Below are 16,974 nucleotides of genomic sequence, written 5' to 3' on the forward strand. Positions count from 1 at the left end.
GCATGGAGCACTGGGTGTTATGCACAAACAATGAATCATGGAACACTTCATCTAAAACTAATGATGTAATGTATGGGGATTAACATAAGAATAAAAAAAATAAATTAAAAAAAAAAAAAACAGAGTCCTCAACTTGGAAGCACACTTTGTCTCTCCAGTTGCAATCTCTAAAACATTGAATAAATGCTTTTGCTTGTTTTACCAAAAACAAAACAAAAAAACTCACACACACACAGTCCTGATCCCATGCACCTTACATTCTACAGAGATGTAAACAGACCATGAACAAATATATCCAGAGCCAGGCAGTAACAGATGCTATGAAGGAGAATAAAGGGAAAGGGTAAGGGGACTGAGTATGGAAAAGGAGTTAGTATGCTGGAAAGAGGTCACAGGGTATACTTGGTAAAACAGTATCATGAAACTGACACTAACATAGTCAACCAATTTCAGGTTATAAACGAAGATTTCACAGAAATGAAGAATCAACAAATGTCTTTTATAGCATTCTCTCCCCATTCTAATCTAACTTGTACACCATACAGATCTTTTAAAGGGTTAACGTATAATATGTACAATCCTTTCTCCCACATTTTTAACAGGTCTTTATCATTTATGATATCAACTCCACTTCAGCAAAACATTCAAGTAAGGTCTTCCAAGACTGCTGCCATCACCTTTTTATGGGAGGGAAACTGAAGTACAAAGAAGATAAAGAATTGACCTGCCTAGTTAACCAGCTGGGTAGCCAGAACTGAGGGGGTCTTGAGCATTTTGTTTACATCCCTATTATATTAGTAATCACATTCCACCTTGTATTCAAATGATTTTCAGTGGACTGCCCTCCCCCCCACTGAAATTGTAAAGTACCATGGGAGGAACCTATAGAAATGCCATATATATATATACACACACACACACATATATATGAAAACCTGTAAAAATGGACTGTTTTCAACTATTATGCAAATTAACATTAAATAATGACCATCTTACAGAATCTAGAGATAATGGCTTCAAGTAGAATGGAACAAGCTACCTTGAATTTCTCCCTGAGGATCTTTGTAATACCACTTCTGCATTGCTTCGTGCATCAATGGAATTGAGACTCCCTTAGCTCTGTGCTCTTGCAGTTTAGATGCCAGTCTCTCATCATCTAGTGCACTGTCTTGGAGATAAGCCACCATCTTCTCAGCTTGCTAATAGGGGGAAAAAAAAAAAGGGATTGAGGAAACAAATGATCCCAAATTAATACTTGAACACATAATAAAAATGCCTACCTTTCTTGAATGACTTGACCTGTGAAAGGTATTACTGTGCAAGAAACACGGCAGGCAACCATTTACTTCTTGCAACAAGGTCATGTAATATGTACTGTCCCCATTTTATGGTGGGGGAAACTAAGGCCTCGGGAGGTCAAATCTTACTTAAAGTCTCAAAATTATTAAGCAAACCAAACTGAGACTGGAACACGAACTGGTATGGATGAAAGCCCAGGCTTCTAATCAACACACTAATAAGATTACTTTTTAAACTAATAAGCCATTGGTCAATCCTGAAGCATATAAACTAAACCTGTAAAAACATGGGTGTTAATACAACAAAGACTCAATACAATTACACATAAAATCTTTTACAAGTTTTACTGAGACACTGCCCTCCTTTCTTTCTCTCTTCAAGCATTTCCTGCCACCAAAAACCACCCCACCCCGAAAGAAAGAGAAATTCTTCTATAGAAAGCAAGCTATCATTTACTTTACATAAAACAAAGGTATATCTCATCTTAGGAAAATCTAGAGACATAAATGTTAAAATCCTGAGTTTAACTATTGTCCCAGTTATACTTTAGGCAAAAAATGCAGAAAACGCTATGCCCATCCACAGCTGCTTGTATTTGCCATTTTTGGCATTCCATTAATTTCCAAAAAGAAAAAAGAAAAGCAAACAGCTAAGGGCAACCTCAGAAGAGAAAAAATAACCTGACACAATGACTACTACATAGCTGAAACTTATAAGCATGAAATGATTTGAAAGACAATTACTCATACAAAAAAATACTAGATTTACAAACAACTTTTCCAGTACATAAACTCTAGTGAACAGAAGTTCCATTTCTGAATATTCATTTAATGCTTCCAAATTTTATGACTGTTTGAGAAAAAAAGGGTTACATGATTTTTACCTGCTCCAAATGTTTGAGACCCTCTTCATCATCTGGCTCTGTGGAAACGCTGCCCATCCCAGGAGCACCTACGACCGGCGTTTCAACTGGCCGGAGGGCAGGACTAGGATTGGGAACAGGCGGTGGAAGTATGAGAAGAGGAGAGGCTGTATCGGAAGGAATCTGTGACAGGGGCTGCTGGACATCAGAAACCATTTCTAAAGGAAAAACACATAGAAAGATGAAAACCCTTTAAACTATACAGACTCCTATGAAGAATGTATCATCAAGTTGGGCCGTTCACTGAGTGGGCTCAACAGAACTGTGAATGTGTCAGGAACACTGCAGATACTTCTTAGGGAGAAGTGTAGTATTTCTCCCTACAGTGACGGAAGCACCTCTACAGAAGGGCACAGTCTAAGGATTAAAAGATATCTACGAGGTCCTTCTACAGTGCCTGCCTGTGTCACTAGGGCATCCGCCCAACAGTTACACATCTCCCTCTTGAAAGCAAACAATCGGTCTAATACCTTCTTTGTAACATGTCTCCATATAGCAGACCATTAACAAAGCACTGCAAATCTTCTCAAAAATACCGTAACTCATCATCAAAACTTTGATTACACATATCTGCAATTATCTTGAATAAATACCTATTTCAGGTGATAATTAATGTAATTCAATACAGTACAGTCTTAAGGATAATGAAGAGCATTTGGGAGTCAACCTGGACAGTGCAGGAAGTTCTTCTCAATAAGAACAAAGACTGCAAAAGAGGTTCTGTGTTGGTCCCTATTTCTAGCCTCTCAGTATGCGGGCTAAAGAAGGGAAAGGGGATGGGAGTAATTAGATACAAATGCAGTTTCCCCTTTGAAACCTTGTTTGTTCAGTTACAGACAGCTTCTCCAAATTCCTGTTCCTCTCCGGAACTCTTGCCTTTCTTTGCCAAACTTCTTAAAAGAACAGTCTATATACCACCACCCCCCACACCTGCTACACTAGGACTTCCAATCACTAAGGACTTCCATTCACTCACTAAGCTTTGTTCTAGACATAAAACTCTGAAAAGATATCCCTGGTTTAAGCCCTCAAAATATTAGTCTATTAGGCAAAAAAGATAATACAAGCAGATCTTTATAATATTGTATTGCTATGTCAGGAATAGTGCTGGTTGTTTAAGAGAACAGTGCCTTAAAGTCCCCAAATCCAATGGCTTTTCCTAGTCCTCTTCATCTGACCTCAGCAGCCCGATCCCAAACTGAAACCTCCCTTCCTTACTGTCCCTTCACTCTAGGCCACTCTTGCCTCTGAAAATTTTCTCTGGCTACTCTTTACCAACCCTCTAAAAATAGGAATTTTTCCCTAGATGACAAATATACATATGCTTTATCTCCCTTCTATTCTCATCAATCTGGAGCTTTAATCTTTTTTTTTTTATTCTTTTTTTTTTTGAAAGATTTTATTTATTTATTTGAGAGAGAGAGAATGAGAGACAGAGAGCATGAGAGGGAGGAGGGTCAGAGGGAGAAGCAGACTCCCCGCCGAGCAGGGAGCCCGATGCGGGACTCGATCCCGGGACTCCAGGATCATGACCTGAGCCGAAGGCAGTTGCTTAACCAACTGAGCCACCCAGGCGCCCTGGAGCTTTAATCTTTAATGCATATCTATGAATACACATTCTGGACTCCATCCTAAAATCTCCTAGAATAAGGTCCCAGGCATCTACATTCAAGAGAATGAACCACAAGTAATTTGGGGGCACATTATAACTGAAAAATGACTACTACATATCAAACAGGTCTCAAAATGGACAAGTCCCACAGTGCCTGACAGACATTCAAATACTTGAATTCACTCACTAAGCTTTGTTCTAGACATAAAACTCTGAAAAGATATCCCTGGTTTAAGCCCTCAAAATATTAGTCTATTAGGCAAAAAAGATAATACAAGCAGATCTTTATAATATTGTATTGCTATGTCAGGAATAGTGCTGGTTGTTTAAGAAACAAGAGAAGATCGCTAACCTAGCTTGGGAACTTGGGGTGGGATGGAGTTTCAGGCACAGAGAATTTCAGGCACAGAGAACAGCATGTGCTAAGGCAAGGAGACAAAAAAACAAGGCACATTTCAGTACCTAAGAGGCTGTGAGGCTGGGGAACAGAGTACAAAGAAGACAGAGATGGCAATGAAACCGTACAGAAGCAGGCAGATGCCAGGTCATGCAAGGGCTCACATGCCATGTTAAAGGTGTGATTTCCTGGGGCGCCTGGGTGGCTCAGTTGGTTAAGTGACTGCCTTCGGCTCAGGTCATGATCCTGGAGTCCTGGGATCGAGTCACGCATCGGGCTCCCTGCTCAGCAGGGAGTCTGCTTCTCCCTCTGACCCTCCCCCCTCTCATGCTCTCTCTATCTCAGTCTCTCTCTCAAATAAATAAATAAAATCTTTAAAAAAAAAAAAAAAGGTGTGATTTCCTATGGTGACTCAACCAATTAACCCTTCAACATCAAGCATTACAATGTTATTTTTAACTATGCGCAAGAAGAAACATGGAAGTAAACATTAAAACTGCCTACTAAGCTATATGAGCAAATTAAAATCAAAACAGTAACATTGGAGAAGGGGATATACTTTAAGCTTATTCTCTAGCAAAGATGGTAGGACTTCCACAGATCCATCCACGTTCTTTTTGGCCTCTTTTGGAACAACAGCAATTTGGTATGCCTTCTGGACACACATCAACCACTATATGAAAGGAAGATACCTGTCTGATGTGGGAATCAAATTACTGCAGAGGATCCTAAACCCTGTCTGCTCAACTGATACCAAGATGGCTATGTCATAACACCCTAGGAAGTGAGATTCCTGAGTTGTACCCTTGCTTCTTCTAACTCTGTTTTGGTGAATTTGGGGAAGGACAAATATGTGGGAAACAGCATTTGATGGGGTTTACTGGTAAAATAATCTAATCCAATAATTTACTAATAGGAGAGGTTCTACAAGGCATAAACAGAAGCCCATCTTATCAGTGATCACTGGCCTGTCTGAGGAGAATCCGGTTTTATTTTTTTTAAGATTTTAAAATTTATTTATTTGACAGAGAGAGACACAGCGAGAGAGGGAACATAGCAGTAGGAGAGGGAGAAGCAGGCTTCCCACTGAGCAGGAGCCCGATGCGGGGCTCGATCCAAGGACCCTGGGATCAAGACCTGAGCCAAAGACAGACGCTTAAACGACTGAGCGACCCAGGTGCCCCCAGAATCCTGTTTTAGCTTGTCCACTCTCATAAATACATACCATCCCCTCTGCTGGGCACTTTGGTTGGTAGGCTAGTTTCCGTCTGACTCTCTTCCTCAGTTTTTTCCGTTTGCTCAGTTTGGGGTTCCTCTTTCCTCTCAAACTGTGGTGCTTCCTGAGGCTGATGGTCTGAAGGAGTACCTGGTCTAGCAGATGATGAGGAAGTATGGGATGTTTCCTCACTAGCTTCTGTAATGTGAAGTATTCTTAAATTAACAACTTAGGAAACTTTTGATTTGAAGAAGAAGGTAAAAGACAAAAATGAGCCTTACCAACTCCTACTCTATCTGTCTTCTCTCCCTCTTTCCTATTTGTCTTATCGGGTTCTTTGGCTTCTTCATTATGGCTGCTCTCAGAGTCAGAGCACTCCCCACCTTCCTCTACAGGCCGGAAGTCCATCTCCTGCTCTTCTGGAATCGGCTCTTTCTGTACTTTCTGTATCAAGAAAATAAAGCCAAAGGTCAACAATACCTTTGGCTTTGCTGGCAGGTCAGTGCCTGTCATAACATTTAAAACAAATTTCTTACCTTTAGAGAGAGGAATGCTCCAGAGGAGTCAAATGTGCCCATCTCTTCTTCAGCATCCTCTAAGCACCACTCAGGCAAGCTATCCCGGTCATCGTCTATGCTTCCACTGCCAGAGCGCACCCGTCGGTAACCCCGTTCATCATCCCGATCTCGAAAATCAAACTCAAACCTTCGCCGTCGCTCCATGTGTTCCCGCCAGCCTGCAGAACGAGGGCCATCTGGGATGAGGAGGAGGATACAAACCTTAGAAAATTTTTATGACAGTATTTGAGAAAAAAAATCACGAATACGAAATAAAGAAGAAAACTATGACTGGCTGTGAATTCAAATGATCAACCTACTAAAGAGAAAATTAGGCAAATTAAATGAAATTCAGAGCTCAGCATACGTATGACATCACTAAGTGACAACAGTGTTTATCTTCAGTAAGTACTGAGCCACACAACATACTCTAAAGCTTTGAAAGATAAATTTTAAACAAATCACTTTTAAAGGACACTTGATTCAAAGTATACACTCTAAATAAGCTTTAGGTATCTGACTGAAATGTCGATGAGTCATTCACATGGCATACATACTCTTAGGCCAGGCTTATAACACTAGCTATCTTTCCACACTGAAGTCCATGCCTTCCCTCTGGCAGGCCTTAAACACATTTCTTTCTTCTCATGAAAATATCATTCTTGATGTATAAGACCAACTCCCTGTGGCAAATCCTAACATCAAACTCATCATGCCTATTTGCTAGTGCCAAGATCCCATTTGTAATTCTGATTCCCAACAAAAAGGCATGGAATTATAGCACTGACAGATGTCAGAGATATTATATAGCCCCACTATTCTAATTTTATAGTTTAAGAAACAAAAACTCTGACAGAAGTAACTTGCATTGTAGCAAAGCAGAACTAGAATCTAATTCTGCATCCTCTACTGCTTTTTCCACAATAGAATGCTTACTTTCCTTTCCCTTTACTCTCATCTCTTAATTCTCCCTAGGGAGTTTTTATTTCTGTATAATACCCCCTGGGACATTCCTAAATCCACCCCAGCATACTGTTTATTACATCTACTTTCCAACAGAAAAAAGACTGCCTAAGAATAAAAGATGCCAGTTACGGTATTTTGTTTTTTAAGAAAGGGGAACTCTTTTTTTTTTAAGATTTTATTTATTTTTACAGAGAGAGAGGCACAGCGAGAGAGGGCACACAAGCACGGGGAGTGGGAGAGGGAGAAGCAGGCTTCCCACCGAGCAGGGAGCCTGATGCAGGGCTCGATCCCAGGACCCTGGGACCGCGACCTGAGCCGAAGGCAGACGCTTAACGACTGAGCCACCCAGGCGCCCCAAGAAAGGGGAACTCTTGTTAATATTTGACAAACCTGAGTCTAAGAGAGTCTTAAAAAGAGAGGCAGGTTTTAACCTATTAAAATTTTCTGTGACTGCTTTCTCTGTGGGAGATACACAAAAGAAATGAGCCAAAAAATTCAATGTTCTTACTACTGAGGCCCAATTTGCTAAAACCAGCAATCTAAAACTCAAACTGAAAATGAGAAGGCAAAACATTAAAATGCCCTAAAGAGGTAGCTACTTATAAATCACTCACAGAAAAGGTAAGAAAACATTATTCCCATCCTCCCCCATCTTTTACTTACAAAAACTATTACGCTTCTATGAAAACTAAAGAACTTTATATCCAGATTGCTTAAATACAAATAGAATCATTACTCAAAAGAAGTACTCATGATCAAATGTTGAATTCCAGAGTACTCTCTCTATTACTATCATTTCTAAACCGTCTGTTAAGTATGCACCATGATAGGAATCTATCCTTCTAGGCATCTGGCTCATGTTTCCCTCTTACTGAGTTTCTTAAGTTCAGCTCCCAAAGTGGATGCTTTGCTGTCCTTAATCGTCCCATCTCCCATACATATTCAGTTTTGAGCCCCACTTAAACCAAATGTAGAAGACACATCCCTAGCTTATGAAGACTAACCACTGCTTTTTAACGTCTTACAATATCAGAATAAAGTCTGCTACAATTTTTATAATATAAAAAATTAGTCAAAATCATTAATTTAAACGTTTATTAATCAAATCATAAAATAACTATAATCTAAGAAATGTTAAGAGTAATTTACAACAACTTAAGTTAATCAGACTTAACTTTTAAGATGCTGGGTTGAAAAAATAGATGGTATTCTTTTAAAAAATGCTTATTTCCACTGCTTTTTCAGCCCCATATATTATCTACCCCAAACTGTCTTTTAAAAATATATCAATAAAAAATTGGGGGAAATTGTTAAGTTAATAACAAATAAATCAGACATGGAAATTGAATATCAGAAAGAAAGATTTAAGAAAAAGACAACATATGTCCAAAATCTAAGTTGTTGGGGTGAGGAGGGTCAGTGGTAGAAAATACACTAAAATTTTACTTTGTTTAACTAACTCTCTTTAATAGAATCGACATCAGACATTTGGGCTCACAAACACTGTTGGTCTTCTAAAACATCCACCTTGTTTGTTTTTGATCCGCTGGAATTTCTCTTCTCGCTCAGCCCAGACCCTGTCCATTCTTTCACTGAATGCTTGTTGGGAACATAGTCTACAAACCCTTTTGCTTACGGGCAAGCTCAGCACAAAATGCCGTGATGCCTTGAAGAGAACTATAACATCTGGTTGCCCAGCACCCAGACTCATGAGAATTGCCTAGACAGGTGTGATGTCAACAATGCCCACTCATGACAGAAAACTCACCCAAGAGGCAACCATGAGGAGCTGGGGTAAAAGCATCAAAATTCTATACAAAGATTAACTTCACTATGTTTCTACCTATCCATAACTACCTAAAGCACTCTGAATGTTTTTATAATGTTTACTCAGGCTGAGACTAGTGATTTTGCTAATAACTTGATTTTAAAATATAAATGAAAACAGTTTAATTATGATTTCTTCTACTAAAAGTTAGCTTCTTTGGCATATGGTTGATAACGAAAATAATGTTATGCACATGAAATTCATAAGGCAAATTCTATATACTCTCCGTGCACTTCGGTTCTGCATGACCCCACGATTCAAACTACAGTGGCATCTGATTATCATGAGGCATGGAATCAGCACTTTGGTAGGGGATGAACTTTGACACAAAGCACCAGTGTCTTCAATTACCAGCATATCTAATGTCAGGGAAGAACAGTTTGAAGCATTCTTAAGAGTCAAACAGAAGAACTTACAAAAGCACTAATCACTACTATTCTCTCTCCTTTTTCTAAAGTTAGGACAAAAGAATGAACTTATGATTATTGTTTTTGACCTGGGTTTAAAGTTTATCCTTCAAATAAGCATAAATCACTTTTTCAGGACAAAAAAAAAATTGAAAGAATAAATCTTTTATTATACAGGAAAAGTACCCATTTTAGGGAGAGCACATATTCCTTAGTGAGCATATAATTATACATTTATAAGTTTTAAAGCATGCTGAAAAAATACAAAGATTTAGTGTTAGACAAAACCTGACGGAGACCCTCTCACGTTTTTTGCAGTTAAAGACAGGTGCTTCCCATTAAACCACACTATCTGCTCCAGAAAAATAAAAATGATTTTCATAACTGAAGAGATAGAGGGAATCTTCATGCTGAAATTTTTTTTGTAGTGGTAAGACTGAGTGTGGTAACATAAATAATTGAGTCCTCTCTCTTGTTTTAACCTGTTCATCTTTTCTGCTTAATCGGTAACAATTTCAACCAAATACTCCCTTATTTTGGTCCCTGCGCTCACTCAGCAGGAGCCTTACCAGGGCTGTGGGGCCGCCACCTCTCTCCATCCCGTCTTGGTCCAGCTAGTCGCCAACCTCCATCTTCATCCTCTCCATTTTGTTCTTCTCTAAAAATACGCCAGTTTTCACTTTCTGATCGTATAAATTCATGCTTTCTTCCCACCGATGTTGGTCCACCTTCCTCAAAATTTGGTCTCCCTGTAATGAAAATAAGGCAACATGTGCCTCAGCCAATAAGGATTCTGAAAGCAGACTGGAAGGTTCGGATCACGCTTTTGTGCAGATGTGCCTACTCCAATGCTCAGGAAGTATGAGTAACAGAACTGCTGTAGACATATGCATCTAGTATTGGACATATTTCTTAAAGTGCAACATTCACAGACTGGGCAATTCTTTCTTAAACAAATAATATGTGCATTATAAAAAGGGGATGCAATGAAAAGTGAACCAACCTACCTTACCAGCACATACTACTGTTTTTAAAGTCATACAAGAATTTTCAATTATATGATATGTCTTTTTTTATTTATTTAAAGATTTTATTTATTTGACAGAGAGAGAGAGAACACAAGCAGGGGGAGTGGGAGAGGGAGAAGCAGGCTTCCCACGGAGCAGGGAGCCCGATGTGGGGTTCGATCCCAGGATGCCAGGATCATGATCTGAGCTTAAGGCAGACACCTAATGACTGAGCCACCCAGGCGCCCCGTGTCTTTCTTTATTTTAATTAACTTCTACTGGTGATTTTCTGCCCAAATAGGGTATCTATAAAATTCAACCTATCTTTTATCCTAAAAATCACTGTAAACTCAAAAGTAGACAAGGTGAACTATAATTTTTCATTTTCATTTACTCTAACATCTATTACATTATAGGCATACAACAAATTGCTTCTGAACAGAATGCAAAACTAAGCTATGTGCAACCTAATGCCAGTCAAGAGTTCCATTAACAATGAAAGAGAGCCTAGTATACCAAATAACTAAATTGGTACTTTCAAAAGAATAAGATAATTCCAAACTATGCAAATTATTTTTTTACTCACTATCCCACGTGTGCTAACATACACAATTTGTAAGAGATTATATAAAATCTCACATTAAATTAGTTGAAAATCCAGAACATACACTGATATCTTCCATTTATAACCTATAGTTACCTATACTTCAGTAACAACCTCAATTCTTTGTACTAAACCACCATGAAAGTGAAAGAAAGTTGTACAGTTGCATCTGAAAATGAGGGAATTCTAATTTCTGGTCATGCTCTTATATTCCATTTCATATGTATTAAGATTCAATACCCTGTTTGCCCAAACACTTACTAGGTTGTTACCACATGTTATTCTTTTGAAGGATAAAATATCTGGAAATTTGCTGGGCAAACTACTACCTGTTTTCTTAATACAGCAGGCAGCCTCTGAGATAGCCCCCAACAAACCCTGCCTCCTGGCTATTGTGTAATCCCCTTGCCTAAAGTGTGGACTGCACTTACTGGCTAGCCCCCAACAAACGGAATACAGCAGAAGTGGTAAGATGTCAGTGCCAATTAAGTTAAAAACGACTGTGACTTCCATCTGGGATGCTCTCTCCGTGGCAATCCAACTGCCCTGTCGTGAAGCAGCCCTGTGGAGAAGCTCACATGGCACAGAACTGGGGCTTGCCAACAGTCACATCAGTAAGCATGAAAGCGGATCCAACCCCAGTCAAGCCTTCAGATGACTACAGCCCTGGCTGACACCTTAACTGCAGCCTTGCAGCCTCATGAGAGACCCAGGTCAGAGCCAACCAACTAGGCTACTCCTTCTGACTCACAGAAACTGAGATAATGTTTGCTGTCAGGATACCTACATCAGGATACCTAAGTTTTGAGGTATTTTGTTACACAGCCATAGATAATAAAAACACTCATCTAAAAAAAAACAAAACACTCATTCATCCGGTTTATTCTTCATAACAATCCTCAATATTTGAAGTTATCTTGGGGCGCCTGGATGACTTAGTTAAGTGTATGCCTTCGGCTCAGGTCATGATCCTAGGGTCCTGGGCTCAAGCCCTGCCATCAGGCTCCCTGCTCCCCCGCTCAGCAGGGAGCCTGCTTCTTCTTCACTTGCTCCCCCCTTGCTTGTGCTCTCTCTCCCTCTCTGTCAAATAAATAAATAAACATTTGGAGGCGCTGGGTGGCTCAGTTGGCTAAGTGTCTACCTTCAGCCCGGGTCATGATCCGGAATCCTGGGAGTAAGCCCCATGTGGGGCTCCCTACTCAAGAAGAGCCTGCTTCTTCCTCTCCCTCTGTCCCTCCCCCTGCTCTTTCATTCTCTCTCTCAAATAAATAAATAAATAATTTAAAAATATATATATTTGAAGTTATTTTTCCTATTTTAATAAACTGAGAATACCGAGGCTCACAAGGATAACCTAAGAGAACTGTCCAAAATCACAGTATTTAAATGGCATAGACAGGATTCAAATGTTAATCTTCTGACTCATTCAACAAATATTTATTGCACATTAAGTGCCAAGTTTTATGAATTCAAATACAGATATATTCCATGTCTGCCCTTGGGTTCAGAGGCCTTCCAGGTTCTCTTGCTCAGAATAAGAAGGGCAACCCATTTTACAAAGTACCACACCTACTATATGACTTGATGAAAAATGTAGCTATACTCACAAAAAAGAAGCAAACTTAAGGAAATCCCTAATACAGAGGCACCTGGGTGACTCAGTTGGTTAAGCATCCAACTCTTGATTTTGGCTCAGGTCATGATCTCAGAGTCATGAGATCGAGCCCCGCATCAGGATCCATGCTCCGCAGGGAGTCTGTTTGAAATTCTCTCTCTCTCTCTCCCCCTCTCCCTCTGCCCCTCCCCACACCATGTTCTCTCTCTCTCTAAAATAAATAAATCTTTAAAAAAAAAAAAATCCGGGGCGCCTGGTGGCTCAGTGGTTAGGCGACTGCCTTCGGCTCAGGTCATGATCCTGGAGTCCCGGGATCAAGTCCCGCATCGGGCTCCCTGCTCGGCAGGGAGTCTGCTTCTCCCTCTCCCACTCCCCGTTTGTGTTCCCTCTCTCGCTGTGTCTTTCTCTGTCAAATAAATAAACAAAATCTTTAAAAAAAAAAAAAATCCCTAATACATAGACAGATAAATAGAAACTTATATAGATAAGTGATGGGAAATGGCTTTTAATCCACAAATCAATCACAAGCAGTATGTGCCAGGTACCATGCAATGATTTGGGAATACAGTAGTAATCTCATGATGGATGAACTAGACGAAACATTCACTTTCTTTCACCTACTTTTACACTAAGCCTTTGAAAAACTAATGAACATAGCAAAGCAAGCAGAAGAGCACAAATGGCAAAATGCTTAACTCATCAAAAACTGGTCACTATAATTTTTTCTAACAGATGATACACTGCAAAAAATTAAAATTATTAAAAATAAAAATACTAGTAATCCCTCAATCTTAGAAACAGAACTCTATCTGTAGTTAGCTTTTACTTAACTTTATTTCTTCAGAGTTGCAATCAGTATGCCTACTATTTTGTATAGCAAATACTTCTCTGTGATTAATACCAGCATACCTTGCTGCTACAGTATAATCTACTAGATTATTCCCCACTGGACATTCACTTTATAACCAATTTTTGTGAACTACAGATAATGAGACAAGGATACCTGCTTTTCTGAACAATGTCTTCTGAAAAAAACTTCAAAAGACTGCAATTACTAGGTCAAAAGACAGACTTCATCCACTGCCTTTTTCCCTCAAAAAAAAAAGGGTCAAATCAACACACCATTTCACATTATTGACACTAAGTGCTGCTATCCTTTTAAAATTTTTACTACTTTAATAGTTGTAAAGTGCTACACTGTGGCTCAAATACGAATTTTTCATATCAAAGATTTTTCGTGTTGTTTAGTGACTTTATGTTCCTTTGTGTAAATTGTTTATATTTTTTCCTAAACTAACAGCTTCTTTGCCTTTGGACCTATCAGTCCTACATATATTTTTCATGTTAGTACCTAATAAGAAAAATATAAAAAACAGGATAGGGCAAGGGCACCTGGCTGGCTCAGTCAGAAGAGCATGTGACTCTTGATCTCGGGTCTGTAGGTTCAAGCGCCACACTGAATGCACTGAATGTAGAGATTACTTAAAAATAAAGTCTTAAAAAAAAAAAAAGAAAAGAAAAGAAAGAAGAGGGCAAAAATAGGGAAAATATAAGAAAAAATAAAATCTGACTTTTCTACTTATTTAAAACTATCTTGTAATTTTCAACCCGTACCTCATAATGTTTGAATGACTATGCCATACCTTGTTCCAAAAACGATCTGAGACCAGTATTTTGAAGATAAAGAAGAGTACAGTACTAAACAAAGAATAAAAATCCTGGAGTCACTACACCTAATTTTAAATTTTGGCCCCAATTCGGATCTATACACCATGACTTAAAAAAAAAAAAAAAAAAAAGACCCAATTCCCAATTTAAAAGTGTGTAATTGGAGGGGGAGATGAACCATGAGAGACGATGGACTCTGAAAAACAAACTGAGGGTTCTAGAGGGGAGGGGGTGGAAGGATGGGTTAGCCCAGTGATGGGTATTAAAGAGGGCACGTTCTGCATGGAGCACTGGGTGTTATAGGCAAACAATGAATCATGGGACACTACAGCAAAAACTAATGATGTAATGTATGGTGATTAACATAACTTAAAAAAAATAGTAAGTGTGTGTGTGTTGAGGTAAAGCTGCCTAAATTTACATGAACACCAGCCCATTTTTAGTTCAAAAATTCTGTAACAAAGGAGTTCAAATTTTGTTACTGAGTGCTTGTTTCCTCAACTGCAATATACTTTTTGATATGTCAAATATTATATAATTAATAACTGCAATAGAAAGATTAAGTTGATAACTTCTCCAGGAAACCAAGAAAAGCCAGAATAATATAATTCTAACATGCAAAACATCCCACATATAAGTGCAATGTACATGGAGTTCCACCTTAAGGGACCACTGTCATTTTCTTTCTTTTTTTTTTTTTTAAGATCTTATTTATTTGAGAGAGAGAGAGAAAGAGAGTGCACAGAGGGAGAGTGAGAGGGAGAAGCAGACTCCCAGCTGAGCAGACAGCCTGACGTGGAGCTCGATCCCAGGACCCTGAGACCACAGCCAGAGCTGTAGGCAGACGCCCACCTGAATGAGCCACCCAGGTGCCCCTCTCTGTCATTTTCGTAAGAGAAGGGTGAAACGAATTCAAGAACTTTTAAGTGGACTTCATTCAACTCCTCCCCCTCCCTTTATGAAAATTTATTCCTGAAGTATAACATTCTTGCCAAAAAGTATATAAATCACAAATGTACAATTCAAAGAGTATCCATAAAGCAAAAATATCCACATAACCAAGATTTTAAAAAAGAAAGTATCTGGGGCGCCTGGGTGGCTCATTTAGTTAAGCTTCCAACTCCTGATTTCAGCTCAGGTCTTAATCTCAGGGTCGTGAGTTCAAGCCCTGCACTGGGCTCCACAGTGGGCATGGAGACTACTTAAAAAATAAAAAATTAACAGAAATAAAAAAGAAAGTATGAGGAGCGCTCAAAAATCTTCATGTCCCTCCAGTCAACCCTTTCCAAAGCAAGCACTATTTCTGACTTTCATCTCTAAAGATTAGTTTTGCCTTCTTTTTTAACTTTTTCATGCAAATGGAATATTCATTTATGTCTGGCTTCTTTCACTAAACATTATGGGAGATTCATCCACAATGTTACAGAGAACAGCAGCTTGTTCTTTTGCACAGCTGTACAGGATCTCATTGTACAGATGGACCACAATATATCAATCTACTGCTGATTTAGGTTGTTTCTAGTTTTCTGCTATACGAATTGTGCTGCTATGAGCATTCCTGGATATGAAATTTAGTATATGTTTGTATTTCTGTTGGTCTATGCCTAGAAGTGAATTTGCCAGGAGTGAAATAAGGTATATTCAACTTTAGTAAGCACTATCAAATATTTTCCCAGAAAAACAGTATTAAGTTTACCATTTTTTACCTGTTTTACTCAAACCTCTAGCAAACATTAACATGAGTGCTTCCTATACAGACAAACACAATTAAAGATGAAGGATTAAAAATAAAGAGGAGACTTAGACATAGCATCCACCCCCCAGGTCCATAGCCCAGACACACACATGTAAACAAATGCATCCATTTATCTCATCTAATCATCATTTTAACCACAAAAATTAAGTTAAACATTATCATCTCTACTGTTCCTATGAGGAAAGGGATACCTGTAGGGGCAATTTCCCAAGGTCACATAGCTGCGTAGTGACCAAATCAGAAAGAGAACTAAGTGTTCAAACTCCTAATCCTGGGTTTACTCACAAATTTAACCCACTGGAAGAAGGAAAAAATTCTAGAAAAACTAATGGAGAAAGAGGAAGCTCTGGGATCAAAGTCTAACAAACTCTAAAAGGGCAACAGACATACTATGCATGGTACAGCTTATAGACAAAGACTACCAACATCTCTATAAGGGGAAGATGGAACTAAATGTATTAATCTTCCAACAGAAATTATGTCAAGGGGCGCCTGGGTAGCTCAGTCATTTAAGTGTCTGCCTTCAGCTCAGGTCATGATCTCGGGGTCCTGGGATTGAGCCCCACATCAGGATCCTGCTCAGTGAAGAGTCTGCTTCTCCCTCTCCCTCTGCCCTTTCCCCCTGCTTGTGCGTTCTCATACATACATACATACATACATAAATGGAATTATGTCAAGATATACACCCTGGAAAAAATGTTAAGACCAATTTCTTCACTATAAAAATTTTATCCTAGAAATCATTTTGAGGGGGAAAAAATGACTTCAAGCACCATCTAATAAAATATACATTTCCAATTATTACTAATATAACTAAAAATTATACCGCATGCAAGAATTGCTCTAAAACATCAAAATAAATCCTTTATCACCTAGGGGCGCCTGAGTGGCTCAGTCGTTAAGCGTCTGCCTTCAGCTCCTGTCATGGTCCCAGGGTCCTGGGATTGAGCCCTGCACTGGGCCCCCTGCTCCACGAGAAGCCTGCTTCTCCCTCTCCCACTCCCTCTGCTTGTGTTCCTGCTCTCGCTCTCTCTCTGTCAAATAAATAAATAAAATCTTAAAAAAAAAAATCCTTTATCACCTAAATGATTACAGTGTAGTTATAGTTGTATAGATTTGA

General features: G+C 39.0%; 1 protein-coding gene across 7 annotated transcripts in view; it reads right to left on the reverse strand.

Annotated features, from left to right (window-relative positions):
• Positions 1–16,974, reverse strand: part of GIGYF2 (GRB10 interacting GYF protein 2) — a 137,192-nt gene that overhangs the window by 51,603 nt on the left and 68,615 nt on the right. For 6 of the 7 annotated variants that reach the window (XR_014143328.1, XM_006739590.3, XM_081813382.1 and 3 more), the window contains 6 exons: positions 9,774–9,953; positions 5,983–6,200; positions 5,728–5,890; positions 5,456–5,644; positions 2,183–2,379; positions 1,040–1,199 (listed from right to left, as the gene is read on the reverse strand). Coding sequence is in view for 6 of the 7 variants with exons in the window: in XM_006739590.3 (XP_006739653.2) it covers positions 1,040–1,199; positions 2,183–2,379; positions 5,456–5,644; positions 5,728–5,890; positions 5,983–6,200; positions 9,774–9,953 (1,107 nt within the window). In the remaining variant the exon portion in view is untranslated. The remainder of the gene's footprint in view (positions 1–1,039; positions 1,200–2,182; positions 2,380–5,455; positions 5,645–5,727; positions 5,891–5,982; positions 6,201–9,773; positions 9,954–16,974) is intronic. The other variant, XM_081813381.1, reaches the window with a different exon arrangement.

The sequence above is a fragment of the Leptonychotes weddellii genome, chromosome 3, assembly GCF_054177405.1.
Source record: "Leptonychotes weddellii isolate Sample4059 chromosome 3, ASM5417740v2, whole genome shotgun sequence".
Taxonomy (NCBI): Eukaryota; Metazoa; Chordata; class Mammalia; order Carnivora; family Phocidae; genus Leptonychotes; species Leptonychotes weddellii.